We start from the raw sequence: 15,928 nt of genomic DNA on the forward strand, positions 1-15,928 counted from the left end.
GTTACACAAGTAATAAGTAGCAAAATTGATAGTTAAATTCAGGTCCTTTGACTCTTAAATCTAATGCTATCTCTACTACCATAGTAGTTCATCAATCCTCTTGATGGTAAGTGGGCATCAGCTCTTAGGTTCTAGGCACTATGCTAATAAGCTCTGGGAATACAAGAAAAGGGCATGGAGTACAAAATAACCCAGTATTATAAATTTTTAGACTTAGTTTTAATGACAAACTAATATAACCCTATTATGATGAATACCATTCATAGAAGGATTCTGTAACAAGAGAGATTTTTTTTTTTAACTGATATATAAGAACCCTCAAGTTTCCACATGCTCATCCTTACATACTGTTTGGAAGCTCATTCAGCCCCTTCCTTGAACACTCCCAAGACATTTCTAATTAATGAATAACCACTGAGGAGGTGTTCTATCAAAATTCTCAACTTTCCCCAATCCTTGGATCATAGTGGTCAGTCAGCAACTGGCGGGGAAGTTGAATTCTGCCTGGTGAAGATTGTCCTTATGTGATGTTTCTTAATGAGAGATTCAAGGACTTTGTTCTATTAGCAATAGTTCCTAGTCTAAACTAGTCTATTTATTTACTGAGCCAGATAAAACCATAATCTCCCCTTTCTACTAGGCTCTAGGATACAAATTCCTTGAAGTTCCTAGGAATGAGAGCAGGAATTAAGGAACTGATTTTGATTTGAGCCTCTAATTCAAAACCTAAATGTAGAAATAATTCAAGATATTAAAAATAAATCCTCTCAGAAGGAAATTGATGCATTGTAATCATACAATAGAACAGCAGGAATGAGAATAGCTTTGAAAGTCATGTTGAATTTTTGGTACTCAAAAAGAAAGTCCAGCCTATTAGAATTTGTTTCATGTACAATCCTCATTTTCAATTTTATGATGGATATAAAATGTTCATTTTATTTCAAATTTGTGAATTTCAAAATTAAAAACTTCTTGAGTGAAAAAAACTGATATACAGTGTTTTCTATATGGTCCATAATACTACGGGAGGGATATGTGTAGATATTTTCCTATTAAAGTCCAATAGAATTTAAAGCTTAAAAGGGCCTTTAGATATGAATGAATTTTGATCCTCATATTTTAATATGAGATAACTGGGACCTAGAGGAGTTAAATGTTTAGGGTCATATAACTTAAGTACCAGATTCAGAATTTGACCCTTGACCCTCTTGATGCCAAATCCAGCACTTCTCCATATCAGTCATTCCCATCTGAAACACTTACCTTAACTCTCAATCACCCATCAAAAATAAAAGTAGTACATACTCAAAATTATCTCTAGTAGCTTTGAAAAGCAAATATGTTGAGAATAACTTGTTTATGACTCCTTGATTTTATGTTTAGGAGACTTCTTTCTAGTTGTTAATTCACTATATTGAAATTATACAGAAGCTTAGCAAATTTTTGTTTGAATTAAATTGTTTTCATTTCTAGAACCTAAACAATAATAATATTCTTTATAATTAAAATGCCACCATAGTAATATTATTTGGGAGACCTATAGAATTCATTGTAATGGAATTTTTATATGTGCCAGATTTTTTGTCTTAATAAATTTTACCTTCAAGTATTTTTAGTCTGATTTTTGTTATGTTAATTTGTGGTATGTTAATGTGCCTATTTAGATCGCATGCAAAGAGAAAAGTGACTATTTGGAGAAATTGAAACAGAGTAATGAAAGACACAAGCAAGATGTGGAGAGGTATTATGAATGCAAACGCCATTTGGATTTAATTGAGATGCTTGAAGCAAAAAGACCATGGGTGGTAAGTCTTAATTTTTGGAGAGTATTTCCTCTTCAGATAAAAAACAAGATAATTTAAGTGGATAAGCAGTAATAAAGAGTACACATTGCTGTACTACATATATTTTACAGTCTTTTGCTTCATTTATTACATACATTATAGTTTTTGTCCCATTTTATAAAATTGTGATTTATTAGTCTTTTATTACAAAATAGTTAATCAAGGATGTTTTCTTTTGAGTTTTTCAAATTCTGTCTATACACTTGAGTTAAAGATTTCCATTCTTTAATAATCATATCACTTATTACTTTACATATTGTATCTTCCAATAGAAAATAAACTCCTTGAGGACAGGGAGCTATATTTCATTTCATCTTTGCAATCTGAGCCTATACATTATTTTTCATATACTGGATGCTAATTGGAATGGATTTGAATCAGTTTTTTGGTGTTTTGTTTTGTTTTGTTTTGTTTTGAAGCTTACTTATTTAAAGTTCCTAATTGAGTTTTATTTTGTTCCCTCATTTTTGTGTGAAATAGATCTTATTAAGCCAGAATGAATGTCATATTTGTAACAGTTAAAATTAGTTTCTCTGCTAAAATTATTATATTTTTCTGAGGTTTATTAAAGATTAAGAAATAAAGAAAATACAAAATAAGAAAGCACGTGTCTAGGAGGACTGAAAGGCCCATTCAGTTTCACTTACTCCATCTTGAGAGACGCGTGTGCTTAGAAGCGGAAGCAGGGAGAGGGGCGAAGTAGGCAGAGAGTCAGATTAAATACAAATTGTGTTCTCACACTCAGGTGAGGACTCAGGGTGATATTATAGGGACTTCTGGGAATTGAACAGTGAATTGTTTTTTGTCTAGGCATGTCAGCCTAGATAGCGAATGGGGAGAAGAGCTTATCACAAGAAGATTGACCATCTAGCAAAATAACTTTGGCCAGGGCAGCTCTTAAATTGAAGATTTTTTGACTTGAGTTTGTATATTTTCAAGTATTCAGAGAAAAAGAGAATTGGGGGGGGGGGGGTAAAAGAGAAAGAGACAGAATTTAGTCTCAATGTCATGGTGTTCAGGTCATTGAGAAATCACTTGAAAGATACAATTAGAGTAGAACTTACCTTCTGACTCTTAAAATTTTTGCTACAATTTTGTGTTCTCTCTGTTCTGTGGTTCTCCCTCGATTAGCATTCTTAGGTAATTTAATTATTTATTTTTCTGTGAAGCAACATCTCTTAAGATAACTTTCTGTAAGAGCACTTTAAATTATTGGGCTATAGTTTGAGTTTCTTGCTCTTGAATTCATTAATGAAGTCACTGTCAGTCAGGATGCATTATGAAATTTGTTTTTCACTGTTTTTACTTAAATGGAATGGGAATGGTTGGTTTGGGGTACTAAGAAGACCTTTGGACATATTACATGTTTTTCCCTTTTTTTCTTCTTTCCTTGACCTTTTTGCAAATATTTTTTTCCTCCTAATTCACATCTTTTATATTTCTATCTCCTGTTTTTCTTCTTACTGTCATTCTCTAGCCTATATGCTTTAACATTATTTATATTCCAACCTAGAATAGCAAATTAAATTCCATCTTACTTTTCTTCAAGGAATATGAAAATGTTCGCCAACAATATGAAGAAATAAAACAAAATCGTGACCAATTAAAGGAAGAGCTCAAAAAACTCAAAGAGACACAAGGCCCTCTAACACACAAAATTCAAGAGTATGAAAAGCAACGCCGACAATTGGATAACCAGGTCAAAATGAAGGTACTATATCTATGTTGAATTTCAGATTATTTCTCATAGAGAAAAACTGAGCAAGAATGTGTAAAATTGGTGCTGCCAGACCTTTCCTAGTAGGAAGTGAGGAAATGAGAAAAAATTCTACCCATAGAGCAGTTTGCTTTCTAATAATTTTAGCAGTAATAACATCTACATAATATTTTAAAGTTTGCAAAGTGCTATATATATAATCTTAAAGTCATCAGGCTTTAGATTTGGATGGGACCTTTTAAAGATTAATAATCTGGCAGATGAGGTTCAGAATATTTAAGGAAATGACCTTGGCTCTCCCTAATCTTAGTCATTTGTACTTTTTACTCATTACACAGTTTAAATAACCGTAGATGGGAATCACTACAAAACAAAGCCAACATTACAGGTAGGATTCCTGTACTGAATGTTGTTAAGCTTCACAGAATGGGGGGAAATTGCTCAAATGACCACAATCCTGATCCCAGTCAGCCTTCTCAGACCTGTTTGGACAGTAGTGTAGATATCCCAGCACAGCAATTTAGACCTAATGTTGAAACTTTTCAAATGCATGTTCCTCTTGATAAATTGTATCAAATTGAGCATTTGAAATTTAGTGCTTTGTAATTATAGTACAATTTCTACTATTCAGATCACAGGTAATTATAGAAAAAATAACATTTCTATTGAAATACATACTCAGTATTAATATGAAATCTGTGATCCATCAGTATGGGTATTCCCTCCTACACTAATTCATCCCTGCCCATCCTTTGAGAGTCTACTTATGAACTTGTCAAAAGGAATCCACCCAATGAAATTCCGTATTTTCTGTTGATGAGAATATTGGTGAGACCATTTGGGCTACCTACCTGTTGTCTCTGCCTTTACCATTGCACCAGCCCATCTCCTCTTCCTAATTTCCTGTTGAATTTTGCTTCTATTCTTTGAAAGTTTTCATCAGTTATATGTTGCAGACACCTTACACCCACCAATTTTTCAAGGACCATAGCAATTTCCTGAAGGAAATTCAGCGTGCTCTCATTCTCCTTATTAATTTTGTGTTATAAAAATTATATTCTGACGTAGTTTATCATTTCTACTCTAGACTTTTAAAAGCAGTTTATTTTTTCTTTTTGAAAAAGGAAAAGATTTTTATTAATAATCTGAGTGGCAGCTCCTACAAAGCACCCATGAAAATATTAGGTTTTATTTTACTAGAAATTATCTTTTCAAAGCTCCAAATGCTAAATGACAGAAAGTCAAGTGGAAAGTAATTTTTTTACTGGTAAAAATTTACTTAAATTTTAATATATGCATTTTTTCCTTACAGAGTAATGAAATTAGAAATACATCTTATAAATGCAAAGAAAAACAAGATGCATTAGAAAAGAGAGAGAAACAAGTAAGATTGCATAATGAAATATTAACTACATAAATTAGCGATGCATATACTGATCTTGCCCTAGAACAGAGGTTCTTACTGTGGGGTCTGTGAACTTATTTTTTACAATTATTTTGCTAACCATAGTTCCATGTGATTGGTTTACTTTGTAATGCTATATATTTTTTTATTTTTAGCATTTAAAAACATTATTCTGAGAAGAGGTCCATAGGCTTCACCAGATTGCCAAATGTGGGTCCATGATACAAAAAAGATTAATAACTCCTGTCTTAAGAGTTTAAAAACCTGATACAGTTAGGAGTGAAAGGAAAATCCCTAGAGAAGTACAGCTTTGTTCAATCTCTCCCTACACAACCATGTGGTAGAAAGGCTTTTTCAAAATTGCATGGGTTGAGTTAAGGAATCCTGTGAAGGTTAACATTTCTCACTTATAGGAATCTTCAATCTACATGATTGGAATCCCTAAATGAGAAAGACATACCCAATAAACTCAATGGAATTTGGCCCACTAGAGCTTTCTTGTGCTTAGTAGAATGAATTTGCTCTTACATGCAAGTTAACCATTACCATTTCCTCAAAAAAATTTAGGTATAGATATAATAAAGGTTAGTAGTTAAAGAGATTTATATCTTTGAAGGAAATATTTTATTTGCATATTTAATCAGAGTTGAAAGTTTATCATAAAATTGCTTTGTCCTCCTCCAAAAAGTGTAAATTGATCAGGGAAATTTTTGTTTGGGGAGAGAACTATATAGTATTCATCCTGGAATTTATGTAGCAATGTCATTTCTTCCCTCTTCTACCTCATAGTTGGAAAAGACAGGAAAGCAGAAGTAGGCTAATACTCTCTCCCACCTTTTGGCAGTTCTTTCCCAAAGTTCTGGAAGTTTTCTCCCCAATAGTTGATTAAGAGTGTAGCTATGAAAATTTTGAATCTAAGAAAAGCAACAAAGTTAGATGACTTTGCATATTGCAATTTCAGCACCCTGAAAAGCAAAGAAGCCAAGAGTTCCTTTCTTTGAAGTTGTAATAGAAAAGCGAGAAAATTATTAAGCTTAAAATTAAGGAATAGCCCCAAAAAAGCCTTAAGTTGTTGCTTGAGTAGATTTTTTAGAAACTTTCAAGTTGAGTTTTGCAAATCTAAACATATAAAGCAGTTGTAAATTAATAGACTTAATAAGAGATACCTATGTGTTAGGGAAAGCATAGAATTTGGAATCAGAGGATCTGAGTTCAATTTCTTCTCATCCCTTATGACTGACTAGTCCCTTTCTAGTCTTCACTTTCCTCATGCATTGAACTCATACTCTAAGGGCTTTACCATCTTTAAAACCCATGCTAGTAAAATTGAATTTTGCAAAAGCAATAAAAGTTAGAATATTCACTAGTTTCATTCATCACTGTTGTTCTTTTATTGTTGTCATTTTATATTTCGGTTATGCTCCATTACAGATTTTTTTAATGTTTTTATTGATACAATTTTGTTGTTGTTCAGTCCTTTCTTTGTATCTGATTCTTCATAATCCCATTTGGGGGTTTTCTTGGAAAAAGATACTGGAGTGGTTTTCCATTTCCTTCTTCCAGCTCATTGGACAGATGAGGAAACTAAGGCAGAGTGAAGTGACTTACCCAGAATCACACAGCTAGTAAGTGTCTGAGGCCAGATTTGAATTTAGGAAGAGGAGTCTTCCAGACTCTAGGCCTGGCACTCTATCCACTGTGCCACTTAGCTGCCCCTGTTATTTTTTTTATATCACCATAATTTTCCCTAGGCAGCCTCTATTCCCTTTACCCTTCCCAGAAAGCTGCCTTATATAACAGTTCTTTTTTAAGAGAAAAGAAAAATATCCTAAGTAATCGACAAATACATAGAAAAAGCCTGAAAATATGTATAATATTTCATACTTGTGGACTTCTTCTGTAGAGGACTCTGGTAGAAGTATCTTATTAAATTTCTTATCTTGAACCATGTTTGTTCTTTATAATTTTGCAACATTTCACTTTTGGGAAGTTTTTTTGGAATGGTGGTTCTCTCTACTTAAATTTACTGTGCTAATTTTGCCCATTGTTTTCTTGGCCCCACTTTCTTCACATCAATTCTTGTAGATCTTTCCATGCTTTTCTATAGTCATTATAGTTGTCATTTCTTACCACACAGTAATATTCCATTACATCTGTATACCATAGTTTATTTAGGTATTTCCCCAAATGATGAATAACTACTTTATGTCCTAGTTCTGTGCTATCACAAAAACAATTGAATATAACTATTTTAGCCACTTTGTTGGCATATTTACTTCTAACTGCTTTCCAAGATTATTGCTAGATAAAGGAGTCCTACCTGTGGACCCCAGTAAAATCAGAATCAGTCACACAGCCCCAAGACTTCACCTGAGATTTCTAACCTGTCCCTGCTATTCTTTGTAAAAACTACATGTTCTTCCAAGAAATTACTGATACAGGGATTCTGTGAGAAGCTAGGTCACACATTGACACGTTGAATTATCACCTATAGAAAACTCTGTTCAGAGGCACCTAGGTAGTTTACATCTATTGTTTCCATCCTGTTAATCATTGACTTCCATTGTGAGTGATCTAATCCCTCTGCCTGATCCAACCCTCTATAAATATCTAATTGTGACCAATAAACTTGCCACTTACTTGCCATCAGCCCTCCTGAGTCTGTCTGAATTCTTACCCCTGGGGACCCTCAACCAGGTGGTCCCCTGTGATCCTGACACCTACCCAATTCCTTTTATAACACAATGTGGTCCTGATACTAAGACCAAAGAGAATCAAAAGAGATAGGAGCCTAAGAGCAATTTTCCTAATAAAGATTGGTTAGTAATTTTAAAAAATAATTAGCAAAGAGATTACAGCAATATATTGCAAAGATCATATGCCATAATCAGGCCAGATTTATTCCAGGAATTCAGAACTGGTTCAATATTAGAAGTGTATAATTGATCATGTTAATAACAAAACTGACAAAAATCATTTGGTTATTTTAACATGCAGAAAAAGCTTTTGACAAAATAGTTCTCCAATTCCAATTAGAAAGGAAGGAATGGAACTTTCCTTATAATGAGAAGTAGCATTTTTCAGTAACCAAGTACCAGAGTTATCTGTAATGAGGACAACCTAGAAGCCTTGATCTTTCAGTAAGATCCGCAGTGGAGGAGGGATGTCTATTGTTACCATTACTATTTAATATTTTACTAGAATTGATAGCTATAGCAATAATACATTTAAAAGAATAAGCATAGGTAAAGAGAGAAAAACATTGTTGCTTTTTGCATATATGATACGATGGCTTACCTTGAGAACCCTGAAGAGTCAACTTAAAAACTAAGAGAAAGTTAACAACTTGAGTCGCTTATAAAATGAAACCACATAAATCATCCACATTTCTATATTTTACCAATAAAATTAATCAGGAAGAGAGAAATTTTATTTAAAACAACTATATAGACAATATAAAATATTGGGAGTGTACCTGCAAGAAACAGGAAATATGGGAACACAATTATAAAACATCTACATACAAATAAAGGCAGATCTAAATAACTGAAGAAATATTAATTACCCAAAGGAAGGCTAAGCTGTTATAAAAATGACAGTACTACCTAAATTAATTTATATATCTAATTCTATGCCAGTCAAACTACCAAAGAATTACTTTATAGTTAGAAAAATTTATTACAAAATTCATCCAGAAGAACAAAAGGTCAGGAATATCAAGGTAATCAATAGGAAGAGAACCTAGCAGTACATGATCTCAAACTATACTACAAAGACATAATTGTCAAAAACAATTTGGTCAGGGATAAGAAATAATGGTTGACAATGCATCCAAGAGTAAAAGAAAAGATAGAAGTGGGGGTGGGGGGCGGATTTTACATACAGCATGTACTTGATATAGGTCTTATTTCTCAAATATATGAAGAACTATGTCAAATTTATAAGAATATAAATTTCCCAATTGATAAAATTTCAAATGATATGAATAGGCAGTTTTCAAATGAAGAAATCAAGGCAATATATAATCAAGTGAACAAAATGTTCTAAATCAGTCTTGATTAGAAAAATACAAATTATAACAACTCTGAGGGACCACCTCAGACCTATCAGATTGGTTAATATTACAGAAGAGAAAAATAATAATTGCTGAAGAGGATGTGGGAAAATTAGAATACTAATGCACTGCTAGTGGAGTTGTCAGATGACCCAACTATTCTCTAGAGTGAATTGAATCCCGCAGAGGATTTTAAAACTATGCCTACCCTTTGATCCAACACTACCATTACTAGATCTATATCCCAAAGAGATTTTTTTTTTAAACCCTTACCTTCCGTCTTGGAGTCAATACTGTGTATTGGCTCCAAGGCAGAAGAGTGGTAAGGGCTAGGCAATGGGGGTCAGGTGACTTGCCCAGGGTCACACAGCTGGGACATGGCTGAGGCCAGATTTGAACCTAGGACCTCCCGTCTCTAGGACTGGCTCTTAATCCACTGAGCTACCCAGCTGCCCCCCCCAAAGAGATTTTTAAAAAGGAGAAAGGGCCTATGTACAAAAATATTTATAACATCTCTTTTTGTGGAAGCAAAGAATTGGAAACCGAGTAAGTTGTGGTATATTTTTGTAAAGGAATACTACTATGCTGTAAGAAATGACTAGAAATGTGATTTAAGAAAAACCGGAAAAGACCTACCTGAACTAATACAAAGTGAAGGGAGTAGAAACAGGAGAACATTGTGCATGGTAACAACAATATCATGTGATGAACATTTATCAATGAATTAGCTATTCCTTGCAATACAGTGATAAGAGAATCCTCTAGAATTCATGATGAAAAATGCCATCCACCTCCAAAGAAAGAACCGTTAGAATTTGAATGCAGTCTGAGACATCCTATATTTCATTTTATTTTTTATTTTGTTTGTTCAAGTTCTCTTTCACAAAATGATTAATCTGGAAAGATGTTTTATACTGTTGAACTGTAAAATCTTTATCCCCTTGCTTTCTTAGTGATGAAGGAGGGATAAAACTGTATTCAATAACAATACTTTAAGGGCAATCAACTATGTTCTTTTCCTTCTCTGGGGAGTTGAGAGTAGTATGGAGGGTCACAGCTAATGCAGGAATTTGTTTTGCATGACTATACATATTTGTAGTGGTCTTTTTCTCAATAAACGAGGTAGGAAAGGAAAAAAAATTAGAATGAAAATAAATTGAAGGAAAACATTTTAGGCGGCTCAGTGGATTGAGTGCCAGGCCCAGAGATGGGAGGCCCTGGGTTCAAATGTGGCCTCAGATACTTCCTAGCTGTGTGAACCTGGGCAAGTCACTTAAGCCCCATTGCCTAGCCCTTACTACCATCCTGCCTTAGAACCAATACTCAGTATTGATTTTAAGACAGAAGGTAAGGTTTAAAAAAAAAAGACAAAAATCAACAAAGGACCAGTGTGCCTATCTTCTCACAGCCTCCCCAACTTTTTTTAAACTATTCTTTTCTCATCACCTTTGCCAATTTGCTGGATTTTAGGTGAAATCTTAGGCATAGCTATTCTGCTTTACATTTCTATTATTAATAACTTGTAACCTTCTTTTATATGGTTGTTAATATAATTTATAATTCTTTTGCAAATTGTTCATATTCTTTGACCATTTATTATTAGGAATGCCTTTTGGTCTTATATGTATATTAATTACCTATACTTCTTAGTTATTCAACCCTTATCAGATTGATACAAAGTTCTTTTTCCCCACATTCAACTACTTCTTATCCTGAGTTCATTCATTTTGTTTATATAGAAGCTATTCAGAGTTTCATATAGTCAAAACTATCTATTTTCTAGATCGATACATCTCTATATAGATAGAGTATATCTCATAATAAAATTATAATAGCCAGGTTTTCAAAGCACATATAATATGTGTTAACTCATTTGATACTCACAACTCCCCCATAGGTAGGTGCTTTTAGATGAAGAGGCTGAGGTGCAAAGAGGTTAAGTGATTTGCCAGAGTCATACAGTACGTATTGAAGGCAAGATTTGAACTCAGGTCTTTTTGCCTCCACATCCAGCAATTTCCAACTCATGTCTTTGAAAGATGGATGATCTATCCCTCCCTTCCCTTTCTCCTTCTCTCTTCCCTCTCTCATTCACTCTGGTTTTTTTCTCTTTCCAATATGATCTTAAGTGTTTATGTTACATATATCCACTTAGAATATATTATAGAATATGATCAAGTTGCATTCATTTCTACAAATTTGTTATTGTTAACCACATCATATTTCTGTTGTTCTCTGTTACTAATTTTTATTTGGATTTACTTGATGTAGAAGACTGACTCTTTTATTAGAGTTTGAAATATCTATTTGGAACTAAAATAGAATTTTGTTATCTTTGGTAAGGCATTTACATATTCAGATTGTTGATTTTTGTCCTTATCAACCAACACAAAGTCTCATGTAATAACTTACTCTTGTGTGCTGTTAGATTGAAGAAGCAAAGCAAGCTTTCAGAATGAAGCGAGATGATGAAGATAATCGATTGCAGAAAATAAGTAACACTCGTAAGATGATCGATGATTTGAGAAATGAAATTGAGTCCATAGGAAGTTGTGAGAATCTGCAGCCTCAAATTGATTCCCTTAACCGTGATCTAAAACAAGTGCATGAGGAAAAGTCAGCAATTGATGTAGAGATAAATGAGAGGCTGAAAGAGGTGGAAAATCTAAAAAAAGACCAAGAAAGTAAGTTTTACTAAAACTCTGTAAAAGTATTGATGAAATACTACATTGGTTAAAGTAAAGTTTTTCCCTAAATTTGTTATGAAACCTGATACTGTCCTGTAATCCACTGTTATTTTCATGTGCTGTGTATTTATTTCCTATCAAGTGCACAAGTATTTTTAAAGATCTACTATGAGTGAGGCTCTGGGCTGAGCCTTGGGGATGCAAAAAAAGAATAAAACAGTCCCAGCTCGCAAGAATTTCACAATCTAAAGGGGAAGACAATATGCAGACAACTCTATATTAAAAAATATCCACAGAATAAATTCAATGTATTCTCAGGGGGGAAGAACCAGCATTAAGAGGGTTTAGGAAAGGCTTCCTGGAAGGAGATAATTCCAAGCCTGGGCACAAATCAGTAAAAATGCCTGCAGTCTGGAGATGTCATGTGTTAGAAATGGCAAGGAGAGCAGTGTTACTGTATCACAGACTATGTTGAGGATTATGAGAAGACCAAAAAAGTAAGAAGGGGTCAGATTATGAAGGGCAGAAAAAGCCAAACAAGATATATTTTATTCTTGAGGTGACAGGGAGCCACTGGAGTTTGTTGGGATTGATCATAGCTCTGCTTTAACAAGTAACTGACAGTTGAGCACAAGATGAACTAGTGTCTGGAGATACTTGTAACAGAGAAACCAACCAAAAGACTATTGCAGTAGTCTTCAGAATGATGTATTAAGGGCTTGCATCAGGGTGGTGGCAGTGTCAGGAAACAAGGGGAGTATATATGAGAAATGTTACAAAGGTAGGAGGAATTGAAGGTGACTCCTAGTTTAAGAGGGTGGTGATTATTTTCTTTTTCTTAAAATTATCTATGAAATGATTACAGTGATAGACCGTATTTAATAAATGTTCAATAAATGGCTGGATTAACTCCCTATGCTTGTCAGTCATAATGCTTTTATTTTTGTTTTTCAAAAATAGCTATAACTACTCGTATTAGATGCCTTGATAACTTGTTGAAACAACGAGAAGAGAAATTGAGAATAAGATACCGTGATACACATGATGCTGTTATGTGGCTAAGAAAAAATAAAAACAGATTTAAGAAAACAGTTTTTGAACCTATAGTGCTCATGGTAAGAGAATCTGCTCATTTTAAGAACCTCTTATTTTGTCACTATCGTAATTGATATTATAATAAGAATTCTTAGAAAAGTAACACCTCATTTGTTTCATGATCATACTTCTGACTATAAGAGATTTTAACCTTGAATTAACCTTAAATGCAGTCTTTTCACACCTTGGTAATATGTAAGGTCTTCATTTTACCACATAACACAGTGCAATAAGTACTTATAACAATGACCCTGAATTGTTGAGATTAATTTTGTTTGTACTGGTTTTAAAACAGAAACATATATATTCACCTTCTTTAAAAGAAACTTAAATGGAAATCTAGTAAAGTATATGTTTGATATATCAAATTCATTTGAATAACTCATTCATTCTGCGACAGTCCTAGATAAGTGGGCTATTAGTGTATGTGAATAATAAAACAAAATAGATTAGAGAATGATGATCTGCATAGCAAAACTATATGTTGCTTACCAAAGAATTTACTAGAGTATTCTTTTAAATCAGAAGTTCTTAACCTAGGGACCAAGAACTTAAAAGAAAGTAGTACCTATTTCATTATTGATTTATATTTTATTTTGTATATTTAAAGACATTCTGAAATGGGAGTCTGATCATTGATTTTACAAGACTGTCAAAAGGAATCCATGACATTAAAAAAGGATAAAAACTCCTGGTTTAAATGGACCTAGTTTTCCTTCTGTATTAGATATGTGAAGCATTATTGTATTTTATATTGATCACATTTTTCTTTAAAACACATATTCAAAACAATTTGTCCTTCTTGAATCAATTTGATTTATATTAATAGTGTGCATAAAATATATTCTTATGATTCTTTATATGTATGTATACATGACATGCATACATACTTTAAATAATTCAAGACACATATGCCTTAAAGTTAAATATTATTGGAAGGAAAATATTATTTGGAAGGCTTTGAGACATTTTACAAGTACTCTAGGTGTTAAATAAGTCTTAGAAAGTGATTATTAGTAAGTCTCTAGCAACATAGAATCAGGCAGAAATATTAGCTGTAAAAATGATTCACAACTTACTCTGGAGTTCTTACATCCTATTTTCATAAACTTTTTTGACAATCTTCTCATCGGCTTACTGTGGCACATTTACCATTTAAATAAAATTTAAATTAATTTTAGGGGGAATTTCATGCTATAACATTTTTTAAAAACCCACTAAATTGATTATAAATTCCTTACTTACTACTCTTGTAATTCCCCGTCCCAGTGTCTAGCATAGGACTTGACCGTGCAGCACTGGCAGTCAGTAAATATTGAATAAATACTTGGGTATTAAATGCCAAATTTAAGAATTGCTCTTCTGAAAATGTTAAACTTTATACTAAAGTCAAGCTATGAATTCTGAGTTTTAAAGAGATTTTATTTCATTTTTGTATTTGATTTGCCAGTTATCCATTCAGCTCACTTATTTCATATATTATAGACAAATGCCAGGTTTGGAATCTTCTGGGAAAATGTTCAGTAGCTAGATAGATTTATTAAAAATTACTATTATACTTTTTGAAGTTTATTACATATATTTACATTTTTTTTAACTGATCAATTAGATACCATGAACATAAAACACTGGTCAGAAACTAAGCCCAGTAAATTAGTTGCCTTAGATTTGCCTTTTTCATAAATATATGTAATTATATGCAAGACTAGGCTCGACGAATTAAATTATAACTGTCAATATGAATAAGAATTATTTTTAAAATATTGAGCCTTAATACATCAATATTTCTTCTAAATCTTTTGACTTTTGATGTTTAATTTATAGAGACACTTTTTAAATGGTTTTAATAGTCATAAAAATATTGTCTTTTCTTGATTTAGATTCACGTAAAAGACTATAAAAATGCCAAATATATTGAAAATCATATTCCATCAAATGATTTGAGATCTTTTGTATTTGAAAGTCAAGAAGATATGGAATATTTTCTCAAAGAGGCAAGTACTTAGTGATATAATGCTTTAACATCTGGGTGGGTATTTTCCAATTCAGTGCTCAAAGAATACCTAATAAATAGAATTTTATTTTTCTTACTTCCAAAGTAGCATAATGTAATTAATTCTGTTAACAGATAACAGTTTATAGATTCTCTTGGTTTTGTCTTCTCCTGATGTTGATCATTAATGTATTATGGATCTATAATACTATTATAGAATATTCCTTATGGAAATTTCAGTCAGCCAGCAAATATTTATTAAGTGCTTATTATATGCCAGGCGCTCTGCCAGGGATGCAAAGAAAGGTGAAAGAGAGTCCTGTTCTCATGGAGCTCATAGCCTTATTGTCTATAGTTATTTTAAATGGAATTTCTCTTTTTATGTCTTGTTGTTTGACTTTATTAATGGTAAATAGAAGTGCTAATGATTTGTGTAGGTTATTTAATGTTCTACAACTTTGCTAAAGTGGTTGTTGTTTTAGTTAGTATTTTGATTAATTCTTGGGTTCTCTCTGTAGACCATCATATCTGCAAAAGATGATAGCTTTGTTTCCTCATTGTCAACTTTCATTCCTTCAGTTTCTTTTCCTTATCTTATTGCTATAGCTAGCATTTCTGGTACAATATTGAATAGCAGTGGTATTAATGGGATTCCTTTCTTCACCCCCGATCTTAATGAGAAGACTTCTAGGTTAGCCCCATTGCAGGTAATGCTTGTTAATGGTTTTAGATAGATGCCATTTTTCATTTTAAGGCAAACCTCATAGGCTAATCAGGGAGACAACATGCAAACAACTATGCATGGATTAGTTTCTACTCCCCTCCCTCTCTTTTCTTCCCCTTACTCTGCCTTTGATTATAGATTTTTATCCTTTTAATATCCACCCTTCTCATTCCACCCTCTGATGGAGTTTGGTTTGCTTCTAATTAACTCATCACCAGCCTATCCTCTCCTATTTCCCACACACATATATACACATATATACATGTGTGTGCTTACATGTTTATATGTAGTTTAGGCATCTAGGTGGCACATGCAGTGCATAGAGAGCTGAGCTTGGAGTCAGAAAGGTGAGTCTTTCTGAATTCAAATCTGACTTCAGACACTTACTAGCTGTATGACCCTGGAGAAG

The 15,928-nt window shown here is 33.0% G+C and overlaps 1 protein-coding gene across 9 annotated transcripts in view; it reads left to right on the plus strand.

The window, feature by feature from the left end:
• SMC5 (structural maintenance of chromosomes 5) overlaps window positions 1–15,928 on the plus strand; it is a 91,116-nt gene that overhangs the window by 26,673 nt on the left and 48,515 nt on the right. For all 9 annotated transcript variants that reach the window (XM_056806245.1, XM_056806242.1, XM_056806241.1 and 6 more), the window contains exons 6-11: window positions 1,665–1,805; window positions 3,394–3,555; window positions 4,874–4,945; window positions 11,449–11,704; window positions 12,668–12,822; window positions 14,683–14,796. In XM_056806245.1, the coding sequence (XP_056662223.1) occupies window positions 1,665–1,805; window positions 3,394–3,555; window positions 4,874–4,945; window positions 11,449–11,704; window positions 12,668–12,822; window positions 14,683–14,796 (900 nt within the window). The remainder of the gene's footprint in view (window positions 1–1,664; window positions 1,806–3,393; window positions 3,556–4,873; window positions 4,946–11,448; window positions 11,705–12,667; window positions 12,823–14,682; window positions 14,797–15,928) is intronic.

Source organism: Monodelphis domestica, chromosome 7 (assembly GCF_027887165.1).
Source record: "Monodelphis domestica isolate mMonDom1 chromosome 7, mMonDom1.pri, whole genome shotgun sequence".
NCBI lineage: Eukaryota > Metazoa > Chordata > Mammalia > Didelphimorphia > Didelphidae > Monodelphis > Monodelphis domestica.